Raw genomic sequence first — 17,277 nt, 5'->3', positions numbered from 1 at the left:
CGTGCCCAGCCCGGCTTCGGGGCCTCCACTCAACAAACCTACACTGTGTCCACAGGAGCTCTGAGTGCAAGGATGGAATGCCAACAGCCCACATCGGGAGTGCCGTACAGACGAAACCGTGGCTGGGAACCAGGACAGCCGCATCTCGGCCCCGCTCTGCCCCAGCGGGGTAACCCTGAGCCGCTCGCTCCCCTCTGGGTCTGTGTGGCTCCGGGGCGAGCATCGTGACGTGTTCCCATCAGACTGTCTAGGATCCTGGGTTCCCCGGGGTGTCTGCAAGGGCCCGGTGCTAACCCCAGCAGGACTTCATACGCAGCAGGTGTAATATCGGGCATCCCCCGCCCTCATCGCCTGCGTCGTCTAGGAACCTTGCTTCCTTCTGACCCCAGAACAGCTCAGCCTGGAGGGAAGGAGCGCATACACTCTCCGCGGGTCTCTCTGCCTTCAGAGGGCGGAAAGCTGGCAGAGCAGAGGTTTGGAAGCAGGAGCTCCTGGCTCAGCACATCTCTCCCTGTCAGCCCCGCCACCGTGCCTGGCCAGCAGGGACACACCTGCGGGCTTGTCGTGAGGACCGGGGAGAAGAGAGTGGGCTGCAGAACTCAGGCAGGACGAAGCAGCCCGCGACTTACTTTGTCTCGCCCTCCTCCCAGGCCAGCGACACCCAGCCGGGCATGAAGCCGGGGTCCCGGGAGAACCACAGGCCGACCAGCAGGAGGAAGCAGAGCAGGACGTTGGCCTCGGCAAACGAGAAGGGCCCCAGCTTCCTGTACTCCTCCTGCAGCACCTGGTAGGCAGCCTTCTCGTGATTCCTGCTCTCCAGCCCACAGCCCCAGGACTTCCTAAAACTAGAGGGTGCAGAGATGAGAGGCCAGTGAGGCAGGCTGGTCGGCTCAGGGCCCGTCGGACGGTCAGATGGAAGCCTGGACGTCGGGCAGCAGGTCGTGGCGAAGGACACACGGTGTAGCCTCGAGCGAGCCTCTCCCCGGTCCTGTTTCCATCCCCTGCCGGCGCTACTCCGCAGAACGCGGCGGAGGCAGTGTCTGTGCCCAGCGCATGGCCCACGGTACCCGCAGAACCAGAGGGGCAAAGAGTGGGGCAGCCAGGCCGGACGGGGTCTCAGGGCCAAGGAGGCAGAAATCGGCAGAGGTGGGGCCACCCCTGGTAAGGGGGACATGGCAGGTGCTGGTCGCCCGGGAACCAGCAGCTCCCATCATCTGGGGGAGGGCCGGGAGAACATCGAGAGCCAGCTCGGGGGCGGGGTGCTTCCTCACCCGGCGGTGGTCCCACCGGGGCCCGGAGCCGAGACGCCAAGCCCCATGATGGGGGCGGCACAAAGACAAAGACGGGTCTAAGGAGCCGGGGGGCATCTTGGGGTGGCGGGGGCCGCCGGTGTCGGGTGGCCCTGCCCTTGGGGGCTTCCCGGGGGCCAGTGGCCACGGCCTGCCCAGGGTGTCCAGCAGGACCTCCCCTGGGGTGCTGGCGTGAGGTTAGGGAGGAGGAGGGGTCCGTGGACAGGTGCCAAGGGTACCTCGGCCACGGGGAGGGGCCGGCCAGGGCCACGGCGCCCAGGACACAGGTCTGCAGGAGCGTCTGGGCATTCCAGCCCCAGGCAGCCTGAAGGCCAGGAGAATTGTCCCCAGAGAGCCCTCCCTGCTGGGAGTCCCTCCTGGGCCCTGGGGCAGACTTCACGGGAGGGCAGGGGTCCAGAAGAACCCCCATCCCTGATCCAGGGGACAGCGCGGTTAGCAAAGCTGGATGCAAGCCAGACGTGATGTCCTGTTAGTCCTGGGGGGCCAGTGGCCCCTGTGGCTGGACGTGGCCTCAGAGGCCATCCGTGCACCCAGATGGGTAGTTTTCCTGGATGAGGTTGGAGACAGCTGCCCTGACATTGCTCAGATGAGGCACCCGAGTGAGGGTGACAGAAAGGCCCCCCCCACAGCTGCTGCAGGTGCTGCTTCTACAAGGCCTGGGGGCAGGGGCCACGGGGCCCGGGGCACGGCAGGCATGGCCTGGGCCCCAGAACATCCACTGCTATTCTCCTCAATCAAGGCTTCCTGGGGGCTGCCCCCCCCACCATGCTCCACGTGGGGTCGGCAAGGGCCCCTGAGCTGATGAGGCTGGCTGGCTGAACACAGCTGCAGGAGGGCTCCCCCATCAGAAGGCCGGGCAGGATTCCTGACGGTGAGACCCCCAGAGGCTAGCGGTGCCCCAGTGGCCTTGGGGCCAGCCCGGCGCCCCCTGCTCGCAGCTTTAGGGCAGCCCCCCACCCCGTGCTGTGGGGAGGCCACACCTCGTGCCCCCGACACCTGCTGTCCCTGGGCCTCAGGGCGGTCAAGGCCAGCAGGCCTTGGTCTCCCCAAGAGGGGACCCTTATGGACTAAACTCTCCCCGCAGGGTCACGGGTTGAAGCCCCACGCCCCAGGGTGACAGCATCAGGTGAGACTTTTGCAGGTAACTAGGTCCAGATGAGGTCCTGAGGCTGGAGACCCGGGGGGACTGACGGGCACCGGCGGCCAAGTGTAGGTCTGCACAGGGGCCGAGGGTCCCTCAGCTGCTCTGACCCACAGCTGCTCGTACCCCCACCACCGGGGGCCGGGGACAGGGAGGGGTGGTACCAGCTCGGCCCAAGGGAGGCCCCAGTGAGCAGCTCATGGGAATCGCAGTGGGGTAGGGAGTCGGGGCCAGTGTCCCTGCGGGGGAGCCGGTCGGAGCTGGCCTTGAGGCTGAGGGGTCAGAAGGCCGGAAGGTAGGGAATGGCCTCCCAGCAAGAAGGACAGCAGGTGGGGAGGTGTGAGTGGCCGGGGGCAGCCAGACTAGCAGGGGTGCCTGGGGAAATGCCCGGGGCCAGGCAGGGAGAGTGCGCCGCCAGCCAGCCGGCCCCGCTGCGTCTGGGCGTTTTGCAGGGGTGCAGGGGGCGGGGTGCAGTGTGTGCGTGATGAGAGCGCGCTCACCTGAACCTCAGGTACACACACTGGAGCCACAGCCAAGCCAGCAGCAGCATCACCAGCATGTTGGGGAAGGCGAACCCAAACCAAGAGGCGAAGTTCACCAGGTCTTTGCTGGCGGGAAACAACCTGAATGAAGGGAGAGACGCTGGGCCCACCTCCACGGCCGGGGCTTGGAAGAGCAGCTGGGCCCCTGGCCACACGCAAAACAGGCCCAAGGAGCAGCCGGCTGCCCTGCCTGCAGGTCCAGACCCCACTGGGGGCCCTGCAAAAGTCAGCGCCCGTCCCTCAAACGTAACACACCTTTGTGCCCACGGAAGCTGGGCCCGAGCTTCAGGGCTCCCGGACGCCTCACTCCCCGGGGAAAGTGAGTCTCCAGAGCTCCCTGAAGGCGGGCGGGACAGGGTGGGGGGACCTTCCCTGGGGCTGGCGGAGGGTCCTCGTGCTGCAGGCCCCACTCTCCAGCCCCAGGCCCGGCTCCCTCGACCCGCGGGTCCCCCTGCTGCCCTGGCGGACGTCAGGGAGAACCGCAGTCTATCATTACAGAAAGTCCTCACAAGTGTCTGTGGGCTGGGCTCCTGCCCACCTCCCAGCGGCCCTGCCTGCCTGGTCCAGGGATCCATGTGCACGGGAACCCTCGGGCCACCTGCCCGGGACCCTGCAAGGGCAGCCGTCCGCTGACACTCGGTGCCCCACGGGGTGGGACCGGCCCCACCTGCACACGCTCTGTGTCCCTCTGTGGCCGAGGTGGGAAGGTGCAGACCGGCCCTGTGGTCCACCTGGGGCCCCCCAAGGGCACGTAGAGGCAACAAGTAATCTGACCCCTGGCCCTTCGCTGACGCCATAGGGCACCGCTGTCCACAGCCAAGGTCAGCAAACCGGTGGTGAGGGGGACTTCTATTTTCTGCAAGTTGTGACCCAGGACCAGCATCATTTGCCACAACTTTAGCTCGGTGCTCAGTGCACAGTCTCACTCGGAGCGAGCGCCGGGGAAGAAGGGCAGGACTCGCCCCAGAGCAGAAAGCCAGCAGGCCTGTGAGGTCCTGGGCAGGTGCGGGGCTGCAGCAGGAAGGAAAGGTGGGGGTGCCCCAGCCCCGGCTCTCCTCACGTGCCCGCGACTCACTCATGCATCTGGCCCAGAAGCACCACGTTGGGTCCCGTCCCCGTCAGTGTGGCGGTGCCCCCGATGCTGGCTGCGTAACACACGCACAGAGTCATGGCCTTGCACATGCTCCTCCTGTCCTGGTCAGCTGGCCGCCCCTCGGGGGGGCCTTCAAAGGTCGCTTGGCTCCCTGTGGGGGGCACGCCGTGGGCTGAGCCGGTGCGGGCCTCCAGCTCCAGCTCCGGACCCTGCCCTGGCCTGAGGATGGGACGGGCCAGCCCGCCAGGTACGTGGTCCCCAGCCCGCTGCTCCCCTGTAGCCGGATCCCGGCTGGCTGAGCGCAGCCCTGGGGACGGGGCGTGAAGGGGCGGAGAATAAAGCAGGCACTCTCTGAGCTCCCTGGGCTCGGGGCCTCGTCGGGAACTCCAACACCTGTGGGAGTGGAGGGGGGAGGGGCGCCCCGTGGGTGCTCGAAAGATGCCCAGAGGAATAATCGATGACGGGCCCGGTTTCTGCGGTGGGCAGCAACCACGCGTGGGATCTTGCCGTGAGCTCTGCCGCAGGATCTAACTTTTATGCAACGGTCACGTTCCTAAAACTTAAACCCCAAGCAGCATTTTCTGTTTCCCCTGTTTGAGGGAGGGCTCCAGGTGGCAGAGAGGAGAGCGGCCCCCGCGGCCCCCCGGGCCCCTGGGCAAGGGCTCACCAGGCAGCTCGCCGGCCTTGCCCTTGTCTGCCAGCTCCAGGCCCCCCGGGCTGGCCTCGGTGGCTGTGCCGGTGGCTTCCATCTGCTGCAGCATGGCCTCCACGATGGGCACCATCATGGCCGTGGTGGCAGTGTTGCTGATCCACATGGACAGGAAGGCGGTGACGCCCATAAAGCCCAGCATCAGCCTGCAGAGGAGGGACGGGGAGGAAAGCCAGAGAATGCCCCAGGGAGCCACGGGGGCTGGGTCCCCCTGCAGGGGTGCCACGGGCCACGGCCGGCTCAAGACTGGATCGTGGCGGGGGAGGGAGCACAACGTGGGGCCTCCCCCCCCACCTCGGCCCTAGAAGCATTACTGATGTCCCTGGCTGGCTGCTGGGCACCGAGAGGCCTGAGACCCAGTCACGGCTGTAAGGAGCTCCCACCTTGCAAGGGCGAGCCGTGGAAGGGGCCCGGGGAAGCGGGACTTCCCTCCGGGCTGACCCCACCTCTCTCCACGCACGCATGTTGCCACCTCCACGCGGCAGGGGACCAGGTCCAGAAACCGTTCAGGAAACGTGCTCCCCTCACTTGTAACACCCCGAGGTCCCCCAGTGTCCACCTCTGTCCCCCACGAGAGACGACCGCCTCGTGGCCTTCAGAACCTGTCCCATGACATCCCTTCCCCGTGGCTTCCCTCCCTGCGCACGGCAGCTAGGGCTGAGCACACCGCCTCCACCCTCGCGCGGACGCGCGTCCCCCGCCGGATTTGGAGGAACTGTTTCCACGTCTGCTCCCTCCTTCTACCGTGAGCTGGGGAAGGGTCTGCTTCTGCTCCGTGGTCTCCATGACCGTCTGGGCCAGATGCCTGCCCGAGGTCACCGATCGGCCCGAGGAAGGGGTCCAGGGCTGCGCACCGCACCAAGGTTCAAGCTGCTGTCCGTGTTGGCAGACCTCACGGACCCGTAAGATCAAAGGCTGGCACCCAGGCCAGGAGCAGGGCCAGAGTTTGCATGAATGAATGACATGGTGCTTCATGGTCCCATGGGGGCTCAACTAAAAGGCCCCCCCAGCCCCCAGGACGGCTCAAGCTGAGCTCACAGCGGGAGCCGAAGTGTGTGTGACCTTCCTGGATTTGGGAGCCGAACCTGAGCAGCACCCCAGAACGAGGCCCACCCACTGGCAGAGAAGAGCCGTCAGGATCCCGAGGCGGAGAACACTGCCACCCCTGAAGTCTTGAGTCTCTAGAACACGCAGTGGCCCTTCATTCAGCCCTGTAAACCCTCCGTGGCTCGAGGCCACGGAGCGTGACAGGTCAGGGAGTCACAAGCCCTCTGCACGGTCCCTGGCACACGGACGTCCCAGGAGGGCTCTGCCATGAAGTAACCAAATGGGGCCTCCCAGGGCCCGGCTGGGGACACGCCATCCCTGAGAGACCACACTGCCCCTGAAGAAAGGAGCAGCCCGAGTCCCCAGTGCAAGGGGCGAGGCTCAGACTGGCCTGTCTTGTCCCATGTGCCCATCGGCAGATTATTCAGCCCTTCCTCAGCTCTAGAACATGGTGGCAGGGACAAGTACCCCTGCCCCCCATCCAGGTAAACCGCTCTGTCCGCCAGGGGTCCTGCAGGTGCTCTCGACACCCAGGGATCCAGCTCACATCTACTCCATGGGCTGGCTGGAAGTGGCCTGTGGTGGGCAGGGGAGGTCCTGCAGAGCCGTGAGAAGCTGAGGGATGGAGTGATGTGGGGGAAGGCAAAGTAGGGGCTTCTTTGCAGAGAGGGGGAGGAATACACGTGGCAGCTTTAGAGGGATGACCCTTCTGTTTCCCCTGAGCTGGATTGTTAGACAACCCTTTCCTGCATTCTGCACAAAACCCCTAGGGGTTTCAGGCAGGGCTTGATCCAGCCTCCGCCCACCTTGTTTCCTGGGGAACCTGCAGCCCCACCTCCAGGAAGTCTTCTGAACGTGCAGAAGTCTCGTTCAGAAGTCTCCCCGGGCATTCAAAGAGCCCTTACCCACTGCTGCTCACACGCCCCTCCGGTCACCCAGCTGAGACTGTCACGTGCCCATCCAGGGGGCCACCTGCCTGCCAAGCCCAGGAAAGCCGGTGGCCATCACTGGCCTGTGGGTGATCTGGTCTGAGCCCCCCCCCGCTCCTGTCCCCGGGGCCAGAGAGAGAAGGCATGCTCACTGTGCAGGCTTGGCCCCCACCCAGAGGAGCGTGCGCAGGGCTATCCTCTTGTGTAGATTCCAGCGCTCCACGGCCACCGCCATGATGAGGCCACCCAGAAACAGCATGTTTGTGTCCTTCATGTACTGGACACACACCTGGGGGACAGCATGGGGCCTGTCAGGGTGGCCCTGGGGCCCCCGGTCCCCAAGATGGGCGCACCAACCGGATGCTGACTCCAAGGGCCACTTGGAGTGGGGAGGGGAGGTCACGCGGTCTACGTCCGTGCCAGACGCACGGGGTCCCCCGCGGCCCAGGCAGCTCTGAGAGGGGCTTGGAGGGTGCGCCGTGGCGGAGATGCCAGAATCTGCCCGGGGCTGCTCACCTGCTTGGAGTCCAGAATCTTTAAGAGCGGGAAGAGCAAGGCGGGCATGAGGGAGGTGACGGCGAGAGGGATGACCTCGGTACACCAGTAGACAGCCATGAGGGTGATGACATAGGCGCACCTGACGAACTGCAGAGACAGCCTGAGACCTCCGCGGGCTGGCGCCCCCCTTCCCACCGCAGGTGCCGGGGGGGGCGGCCGGCTCGGGGGGGCCAGAGCAGGGCGCTGGCATCAGAGTAGGAGGGGAGGGTGTGGAAGAGCAGGTGGGGAGGAGATTATTACAGACCCCCCCACTTCTGACGGTTCCACCTGGCCATCCTCCCACCCTACAGCGTGTGGAAGCCGTTATGCACGCGGTAGGAGCCATGCTTAGAATTCTGAGTTTGCATCTTCCCCTGGGCTCTCCACGCAGTGTCCTCGTGGTGCTGGGCGGCTGCGCGCTCTCCGGGCCAACAGCACCCACACAGCCCTTCTGTTTGTTGCCCCCCGCCAGGACGCCCCCAGTGTGGAGGCTTGTGTGCCCCTGCAGGCTGATGTGCCTGAGCATCCCGGCCACCAAATCAGCCACCAACACTACAGCTCCTACCTCTGACTCTCCAGCACCTCCCCCTTGCACCTTCACCGCGCCCACGCGCCTCCCACCCGGAGCCTCCCAATCTGACCTCCCCACACCCAGCACCGCGTGGCTCCCTCTTTCAATCTGCAAATCTGTTCAGGTCATTCCCTTGTTCCAAAGGCTTCTTTAGGACAAACCCAACTGCCTCAGCATGATTTGGGAGACCCTCTGCGAGGAGCAGGCCGTGCAGACCAGTCCAGCCCCCCTCCCTGTCCACTAGCACCCGAGTCCCCACACTCCACTGGCAGTGCCCGAGGCTGGGCTCTGGGTCACCCGCACTTTGGCGCAGGCTGCCCCAGGCCTGGAGGGAGCGCTGGCCGCCTGGGTCCGCGTTTCTCCTCGGGCGCCTCCCCCCTGCCCGCCACAGCCTGGCTCTGTGCCCCCAGCAGTTCCCACCCTGGGGGCTGCCCCTGTCTGGCCCCTACCCAGCACACACACCCAACAGTGAGCAGCCAGAGAGAACCCGTGTTAGTGGATTCACTGTCCTCGGCACGCAGCATGGGCCTGACCCTCGGGAGACACTGCCCAAGCACTTATGAGGGGAGTGGGCCGGCAGAGCTGAGCTGTCACCCCAACGGCAAGTGCACGTGTGCACCATCGCTCTCCTGTCTCCCACCAGAGCACCTACTGCGTGCACAGAACATTGCACGAGGACCCGGAAATTCTTCATCTGCATTGTGCTCTCTCAGTCACAAAAGAGAAGCTGTCCTTCGGCCTCCCAGGAGCGCCCCAGGGCACCTGCCTAGTGTCCGAAGCTGACATTTTGGCACTGATGTTCTGTGGCGGGGAGCCAGGCGGAGCAGCGCTGGGCGCCGCCTCCATGGACCCTGCCCCACGAGATGCCAGGAGAACCCTCTCCAGCTGCAACCGTACAAAGTGTCTCCAGACTTTGCTCAGGGTTTGCAGGGGTCAATGCTGTTTGGAGCCACGGGATTCCAGGCAGGACCACGATGCGGCTGGAAGCCCAGGCTTTGTCACTAGACACACCTGATCCCTGTCCACTGTCTGCCATTGTCTGGCCGTCAGCGTCCCACATGTCTCTGGACCTTGGTGCTGGACTGGGGGGTGGGGGAAAGTAGGAATGAGCCCTTCCGGGGCAGCCAATAAGGGGGTGCATCATAGAGAATTTAAAAACAAGGTCGCCTGGGTGGCTCAGTCGTTAAGCGTCTGCCTTCGGCTCAGGTTGTGATCCCAGGGTCCTGGGATCGAGTCCCACGTCGAGCTCCTGGCTCAGCGGGAAGCCTGCTTCTCCCTGTCCCTCGCCTACTCCCCCTGCTTGTGCTCTCTCTCCCAAATAAATAAAATCTTTAAAAAAAAAAAAACACAACAACCAGCAACACAGTCCACAGATCCTCCTCTTTCTCATCATTGTGCCGGAGCATTTCTCAACAACGTCACTGATAAAATACTTCCCCCGCTCCCAGCCCCAGCCCCCTCCTGCCTTGTTCCCTCAAGAGTACCCACTAACGTACTGTGTACAGAAAGTGCTTGGTGGCCTTTATCATCTAAACTCAGAAACAGTGGCATGTGTCGTCAATTTTCAAGGCACGGTTCCAGGAGGTGCCACGCGTAACCAGGGGATGCGTCTGGAAGAGCACTTAATGCCGAGAGGGAGGTGGACAGTGGATTGACAGGGCAGCACCCAGCACCGAGTGGGGCTCAACAGCTATGCGTTCAATGCACAACTGACTAAAACCGTAGCTCGTTATTTGTGTAATTATTAACAAGCCAAGGTGTCCAGGACGTGGTGCTTCGGGAAAATGTGGGTGAGGGAGCATGTCTGTGTGTGGCTGTGAGTTACGGCATTTGAGGGTGTTTTCATTTTTACTCCATACTTTGCAGACCTTGAAAACAATAGTTTTTAAATAATTTTAATAAACAGTACCATGAATGTATTGTCTATCTTATTAAAGAGCAATCTTTTAAAGAAAGGACCCAGAGAAAAGGCGGCAAAAGTGAAGCAGAGATGAAGCTGGCAAGGGAACAAGGTGGAACAAGACGGAGAGCCGCTGGGGGCCCCGCACCAGCGGAGGGGGCCGCAGTCGAGCCACTGCCCCACTCAGACAGGGCCGCCCACGCTGCCAAGAGCTCGCCGGCTTCCCGGGAGCCCTGCCCACGCTGGGTACCTCTGGGTTTCCTTGCTCAGCGGTGCGGCCCGCCGTGGGGGCGGGGGTGGGAGCTCTTTCACGGTGACCAAAACAAGAGGCACAAAGCCAAGAACACAAGAACACAGGGGTCCAGGCGCCTGATCCACCCAGAGGGAAAGCACCTGAAGGCCACCGTTAGAAGGAATCTCCCACCTGTCTCTCCTTCCCTGGCCTGATCCTCACTGCCGGAGTTGAGGGTCCCAGCTCAGGACCCACCTGCATGCACACACGGGTATGTAGAAGGGTGTGTGTGTCAGGGTGGAAGTGGGGTCTCTGTCACGCTCCCCCTGAGCAGGAAGGTCATCATTATGCCAGGGAAAATCACTCCCTGCCAGGAGAACTAAGACCAGTTCTCCTGCCTGGCTCCCTCCCTTTCTGCAGAGGAGATAAGGCTGCTCACAGTTGGGGCGGCACCGGGGAAGGGGGCGCCCACAGCTAGATCTGCTGTCCTTGGCCCCACCAGGATTATGCTCAGCCCACCCAAGGGTCCTCCCAGCCTCCCCCCCCCGCCAAATCCTAGGAACTGGCATTATTGCTTTGGGCACCCTAAGTCATAAAGCATGGGAACACACCCGCTTGCCCATTGTACAGATGAGAATGCCAAGGCCCAGAAAGCACAGGATGGTGGCTAACGTCACAAAGACAAGTGAATGGTGGAAGTACCGTTCTCATGCAGGTGGGCTTCCTGACTCCCCCTCTCCCAGGACTGCCCGCAGAGCATCCCCTCAAGAGCTCCTCTGTTTCCCAAACCTGCCTGGGGGTGGGGGATGGGGTGGGAGGGTGGTGCCGGAGGTTTCCTGTCTGGGCTCAGAGAGAAGGCGCTGAAAGGGGGAAGGAGGAAGGAACAGCCAGCAGCCACAAAAGGCTTCAAAGGGCTCGGGCCTCTGCCAAATGGGCTCCCACAGCCCAGCGCAGCCCAGCGCAGCCAGCCCGGGGCCTGGACTCCCGGCCCCGCCCCCGCCCTGCGGCCAAGGCCATTCATCCTCGGCCTCCCTCCCGGGAGCGCTGGGCAGCAGGGCGAGGGACGCGGCTTCCCCTGCAGCCCTGGGTTGTGCCACCCAAGGCGCGAGCCTGGGAACTCGGCTGCCTCCTGCCCAGCCGTTGCAGGCTGCGGGTGGGCGGAGAAGGCCAACTCGGATCCGCCTTTCAGCCAGGAGAGGATTTGGACTCAGCTGGGCCTTCCAGGGCTTGGGAGCAGGGAAGAAATGTGGATCACATATGGGGAAACTGAGGCTCGAGAGGGGGCCAGGGAGTGGAAAAGACAGCACTCGGGATCCACTTAGGTGGTGATCTTTTTGTGTGGGTCCTTGACTGACCTCGGAAGCCACACACGGCTGGGAAGTCCCTGCTTGCTGAAGAGAGAGCCAGGACCAGAGGGAGGGAAAGACAGGCACCCAGGCTCCCTGTGGGCACTGGTGACATTTGGGGGTGAAGGGGAGGCATGAGGTGGTTCAGTCTGAGGAGATTCTGAGCCAGGGGCTGAGCCTATGGATGGGCTGTGTGGCCAAGATCTGTGCTAACTTCTAGGTTCCAGTGCTCACCGGGTTAGGTTCTTGCGCCCGGGGATCTGTGAACCCCAAGGTCCGAGCGCCCCCGGGTCTCCGTGCCCCTTGAAATGCTTTGTCGGCACCTCCCATCTGGCACCCGGGGCTCCCGAGTGCGCGCCCAGCTCAGCGCTCCAGCTCAGGGCCCCCGGGTTGGTGCCCACTGCTGGCGCACGGCGGCCGGGGTCCGCGGAGATGCAACTGACCTTGGCGGGCATCAGAATGACGAGCGGCAGCAGCAGCAGCGGGGTGATGAACAAGATCACGAAGGACTTGAACTTGGAGACATAGCTCAGCGCCGAGGCCATAGCGCGGGAGGGAGACCCACGGGAGAGGCGAGTGAGGGGCAGGGAGAGGCTCCGCCGGCTTAAGAAGGGGCTGCAGTCCGCGCGGATTGGGGGGCAGTGCCAACTCCGCCCCCCACCGTGGGGCCTCCCCGCGGTCACGGGGCGGGGCCACCCCGCTCGGGGTCGGTGGGGCGCGCCTGCCCCCAACTCCGCCACCCGGCGGCGGCGGGAGGGGCCTGCGGACTCTAGCGCCTCGGACCCGCGCTCCAGGAGCGTCCTGAGCCCCGGCACCTCCTGACTCTCCAAGCCCTTCCTGCGCCGCCCTGGACAGAGGCGCGCCCGGGGCTGCGGACCAGAGAGGGGCGTCGGCCGATCTTTGTGCGGGCTCTGGCGAGCGCCCCCGTCCGCAGCCGCACCTGCCGGGATCCCATTCGAAAGTCTCCGCCGGCCCCTGGGTCTCTCAGAACTATCTCCCCAGCCCCTCTCTCCTTTTCCCCTTGTTACTCCCAGCCCTACCTCCCGCATCCCGGACGGGTCTCTGGCAGAGCCGATGATTGCGCCCCCGCGCCCTCCGTTCCGCAGGCCCTGCGCCCGCTGGCCACCCCGGGCCTCCCAGCCGCGTCCGTGCGCTGCTCTGGGCACAGGACCCCTTGCCCCCCCCGCCCCTTGCCCTGTCCGCCCCGCGCATCCCGCGCGCTCTCCAGCGATCTCAGAGGGGGCCAGGCCTTGGTCCTCGGCAGACTGAGCGCTTTTCGCCCTCCAGCGGACACCAGCGGCCCGCCACGCCCGCCGACCCAGGCTGCTATTGCCGTTTCTCAGAGGGAGACCGGAGTCCACAGAGGAAGGGACTTGACCAAGGCTGCACTGAGAGCGTTCATTCATTCGGCGAGCCGCCCGCGTACAGGTACTGGGCTCCTATTCTGTGCCAGCCCCCGTCTGGGGCACTGGAGACCCAGGGATGCAGACAGCCTTCTCTGTCACTTTCTTCTTCTTCCCTCCCTTTCCTCCGCCTGCCCCGTCTGTCTCATTCCCCAGTTCTCCGTTGGGGAGTCTCACCCAGCTTGTGACTGAACCCCAGACTGCCCCTTAGAGGTCACCGTCCCGGTGCGGGAGCCCCAGCTCTCCGCTTTTCCAACCTCTCCTGGCCTGGATGTGCCCGGGACCCAAAACAACACCTCCTACGTCAGATGCATGACTTTTCCTGTGACCTCCTCCCCCCATGCCCAACCCCCCCCCCCGCAAGTGTCCCCCAGGCCCCTCCTACCAGTATATGTCCCTTCCCCATGTGTGTGCACGCAGAGCCTAGACCAAGTAGTTTCAACAGTAGAGAGATTTTTCCTTCACTAATTATGTTAAACACATGAGAAGTTTGAGGATAATATCTAGTAAAGGAATAAAATTATTTCTCATTTTTTATTCATGAATTTTATTTAGTTATTCTCAGGAGCTGAACATAAAGTTTTGATTTTTTAAAAAAGATTTTATTTATTTATCTGAGAGAGAAAGAATGAGACAGAGAGAGAGAGCATGAGAGGGGGGAGGGTCAGAGGGAGAAGCAGGCTCCCCACTGAGCAGGGCGCCCGATGCTGCGAGACTCCATCCCAGGACTCCAGGATCATGACCTGAGCTGAAGACATTTGCTTAACCAACTGAGCCACCGGGGTGCCCCTAAAGTTTCGATTTTTAAAAAAGATTTTATTTATTTGAGAGTGAGAACACCAGCACGGCGGGGGGTGGGGGGCAGGCAGCGGCAGAGGGAGACGGAGAAGCAGACTCCCCGATAAGCAAAGAGCCCAACTCAGGACTCAATCCCAGGACTCGATCCCAGGACTCTGGGATCATGACCTGAGCCAAAGGCAGACACTCAACCGACTGAGCCAACCAGCCGCCCCTAAAGGTTCAATTTTCAAATGCAAATGTATTTACCAAAAAGAATGCTCCATTTTTTTTTCAAATTCCCACTTACGAAGAACTTTCACTTTTGGCCTGTTACATTGCATGGTAACAAATGAAGTAATGAAAAAGAGTGTATCAATTTATATCTTGTATTAATAACTTATCAATAAATGGATTGATTATATTAGGTGTCAAACATTGTATCACAATGTGGCTTCTTTGAGTATCCATCATCAGGATGTGTTCTGTTTTTTTCCCCTGGGTTTTTTTTTTAAATAATTTCCTCAAAATAAGAATTCAATATTAGAATATATTTCTTGAACATAAAAATAAATAGTTCCCTAACTAAAAACATGTTGTTACTGAGATACACAAAATTAAAATTATTTTGGAATATTTAGTCATAATGATATGTTGTCCATAATTGTGTAAAGCAACTTTTATCCCCGTTTGAATAATTTTAATCTTAGGGGTGCCTGGGTGGCTCAGTGCTTAAGTGTCTGCCTTCAGCTCAGGTCATGACCCTGGGGTCCTGGGATCGAGCCCCGCATCGGGCTCCCTGCTCCGCGGGGGGCCTGCCTCTCCCTCTCCCACTCCCCCTGCTTGTGTTCCCTGTCTCGCTGTGTCTCTCTCTGTCAAATAAATAAATAAAATCTTAAAAAAAAAAGAATTTTAATCTTAAAACTGAGGTGGTAAAAGTCTACTTATGGTATTACATTTTTTTCATTAGGTGGGTTTCATCAATTTGATCTCAGTTTCACTTTGCAGTTGTTACTTTCTGATCAGAATTAACTGGTATTGCATGCAGTTAAAATTTCTGAAAATTACCAACCTATGGGTGGATTTCTAAGAAACTGAAATGGGGATGTTGATGAAATAGAGATGAGAATTCTCTTAGATACACTAAGGTGGCAGATGCAATTTCTCATAAAAGCATACTCCGGAAATTATACAAATATAGTAACAGTTTTTCGATCCCACAGAATCCAGGTACAACCACATCAGAACTTAAAGCAGAACACTGGTGCCATGCTGAGCCTCCATGCCACCTGTTGAGCAAAGTTAATTTACAAAACCGTCTACTGAGCAAAAGTGATTTGCAAAACAGCCTCTGAAAGTACACCTGTTAATTTTTTATGAGAAAAGGTGACAGTGTTAATAAGAATGTGAAGCAAGCTTAGTATTTTCACAGGGTCATCACAGGGAGCTCTGGAAAACTCATACAAATCAGCATCGCTTGGTGCGAAGACTAGAATGCTCTTACAAATATTCATAGCAGATACACCGCTGATGCTAAGTTCATTTTTTCAACCGAATCTGCCTCCCCGTCAGGCACTGCTATGATCTGCACGGGGAGCGAAGAGGCAGAAATCATTGATCAACAAATTCTGTCAAAAGTGGCGTATAGGGGCGCCTGGGTGGTTCAGTCGGTGAAGCGTCTGCCTTCGGCTCAGGTCGTGATCCCGGGGTCCTGGGATCGAGCCCCACATCGGGCTCCCAGCTCCGCGGGAGGCCTGCTTCTCCCTCTCCCGCTCCCCCTGCTGGTGTTCTTCCACTACCTTCCCCACGAGGACCAACGAGGATCACGAACAATGCCTCCTCTTACACCCCGACTTGGAGGGTGAAGTTTGGCCTGAACTACTCACTGGCTTTTGGCATCATAACCCGGCGTGTCTACCGGGACAACCAGCTCTGACTTGGGGACCGTCCTATCTTGTCTTACGGAACTGAGTGCAGCGGTGGACACATGGCAGAGACCATTAAAATACCCCCCATTTAATGCCTGATGTACTTTGTGATCTAACATTTTGTAGAAGAGCCGCTCCTGAACACACAGAATGGACATTAACTTATTTGGATATAAATAGGCCAGAAATTGGGTATTTACTCTACTTCCAACTTAAGCTGTTTGATCCTTATCGGCCGATTAGAAAAGGAACAGTAGATGCATGGACTCTATGTCCAACTTTAAAAGAACAGGGATGCCTGGTGAGGTGTATGGAGGACACGTCAGAAACGTAGCACATAACACACAGCCCTGTTCTTGGTGGTATACACGTAGCTTCTACCTCACACCACAGATTTTTACCCCAAGAGTATGGGAGCCTCTGCTAATAAAACCTCTCCTGGTCAGAGCGGAGCCTACAGCAGGAACCTGTGGCTTGAAATTTAATATGCAGGGCTTTTGAGATGGATCTAGACCCCCACAGCCTGCTCCGTTTTCTCCATCTTTGTTTATGCCGTTTACCACCTGGGCCAGAAGCAGATTCCCTAACAGAAAGCAACCGCTCTCAGCTCCTGTCGGACTGGGAGGGGGAGGGTCTCATCGGAGGACCAAGGGCATCCACTTCTTCACAACTCCAAATCGATCAAATAAATTAAAGTTTAAAATTTTTGAAACCAGACAGTCTCCATTTAACACACATCCAGGGGTGGCCCTGTCGTTGGTGGGCACTCAGATGGTGACAATTAGCAACGTATTACAAAACAGCAAGGCATTTCACACAGAAGCCAATGGAGCAACGGAAATCTGACACGAAGCCGTCGGAGAAAACACGAAATACTAAAAAAATGACTTAAAAGGTGTGTCTCTAACTGGAGACTCTCAGTTGTCACGGTCAAGAGTGGCTGAGATGCAGAAATGTCTCCGAACAGCTGCAGTCTCAGTGCCGGCTGTCCGAGGTGACACGCCATCCCCGCAGAAGTCAAGGAGGTAGGGTCCCTGCTCATGGCTGTGACCCCTTGTGCAGCTGGGAGGCTGCACGGGCAGCCGAAAGGTAAACACCTTCCTAAGCATGTTTTGATGGAATAGAACCAAAATGCCTTTCTTGCCGCTGGACCTTTGGCCGTCCCTGTGGTTCAGCTGCCTCTGCCCACAGCCTCGGTGACCCCTCAACCGGCTGCCTGAACCACGGGCCACTGGCCTGGGATAGCGTCCACTCTAAGCCAGACGTCACCCAAACCCACTGGAGTCGAGAGAAACACGACGTGTCAAAGCAGAACAGGTCTGACCATGCGAGGGAAGGGGTGTTATCCTCAGGCAGCAGGAACTATCAATAACCGAAAATGTGTTTGTCGCAACGAGCCTCCCCAGACAGATCTGGTATATGTGAATCGTTAAGACACATAAAGGAACATTGGGAAGATGAGACGAATAGAGTCAAAATAACTCTGCAGGAATTGAAAAGAGGACAGAGACAGAAGTCGTGGCCGCCTTGAACGCGCGTGTCGGGCGGCTGGACGCAGGCTCACCAGTGCCGAGCCAGCCAGTGCCCCCCGAGCTTCCTTATGGCGATCCTTGCTTCCAAGTGTCAAGGAAGTCGAACGGAGTGGCTTACGAAGGGCGGGTTTTCGTGGCTTGGCGACTGGATGCGGTGCCGTGTCAACGAGTTCTCTGTTACGCTTGTATTGATGATACTGGAGTATGGTCGTTTAAACTGGCCGTTGAAAGAATGCGTGTCAAATAAAAATACTCCACAGATACGACGGTATGTGACTGA

At 59.9% G+C, this 17,277-nt stretch overlaps 1 protein-coding gene across 2 annotated transcripts in view; it reads right to left on the bottom strand.

Moving 5' to 3' along the window:
* The window catches only part of SLC13A5 (solute carrier family 13 member 5), a 23,212-nt gene extending 11,274 nt beyond the window's left edge, over positions 1-11,938 (bottom strand). For both annotated transcript variants that reach the window (XM_027567991.2, XM_027567992.1), the window contains exons 1-7: positions 11,801-11,938; positions 7,288-7,416; positions 6,924-7,060; positions 4,754-4,941; positions 4,069-4,237; positions 2,952-3,074; positions 630-845 (exon numbers count right to left, since the gene is read on the bottom strand). In XM_027567991.2, coding sequence (XP_027423792.1) covers positions 630-845; positions 2,952-3,074; positions 4,069-4,237; positions 4,754-4,941; positions 6,924-7,060; positions 7,288-7,416; positions 11,801-11,902 — 1,064 coding nt within the window. In that variant the 5' untranslated portion in view covers positions 11,903-11,938. The remainder of the gene's footprint in view (positions 1-629; positions 846-2,951; positions 3,075-4,068; positions 4,238-4,753; positions 4,942-6,923; positions 7,061-7,287; positions 7,417-11,800) is intronic.
* Positions 11,939-17,277: the final 5,339 nt, after the last annotated feature.

Source organism: Zalophus californianus, chromosome 16, assembly GCF_009762305.2.
Source record: "Zalophus californianus isolate mZalCal1 chromosome 16, mZalCal1.pri.v2, whole genome shotgun sequence".
NCBI lineage: Eukaryota > Metazoa > Chordata > Mammalia > Carnivora > Otariidae > Zalophus > Zalophus californianus.
Note: the sequence above shows the minus strand (reverse complement) of the source record. Positions and strands in the feature narration are given on the sequence as shown.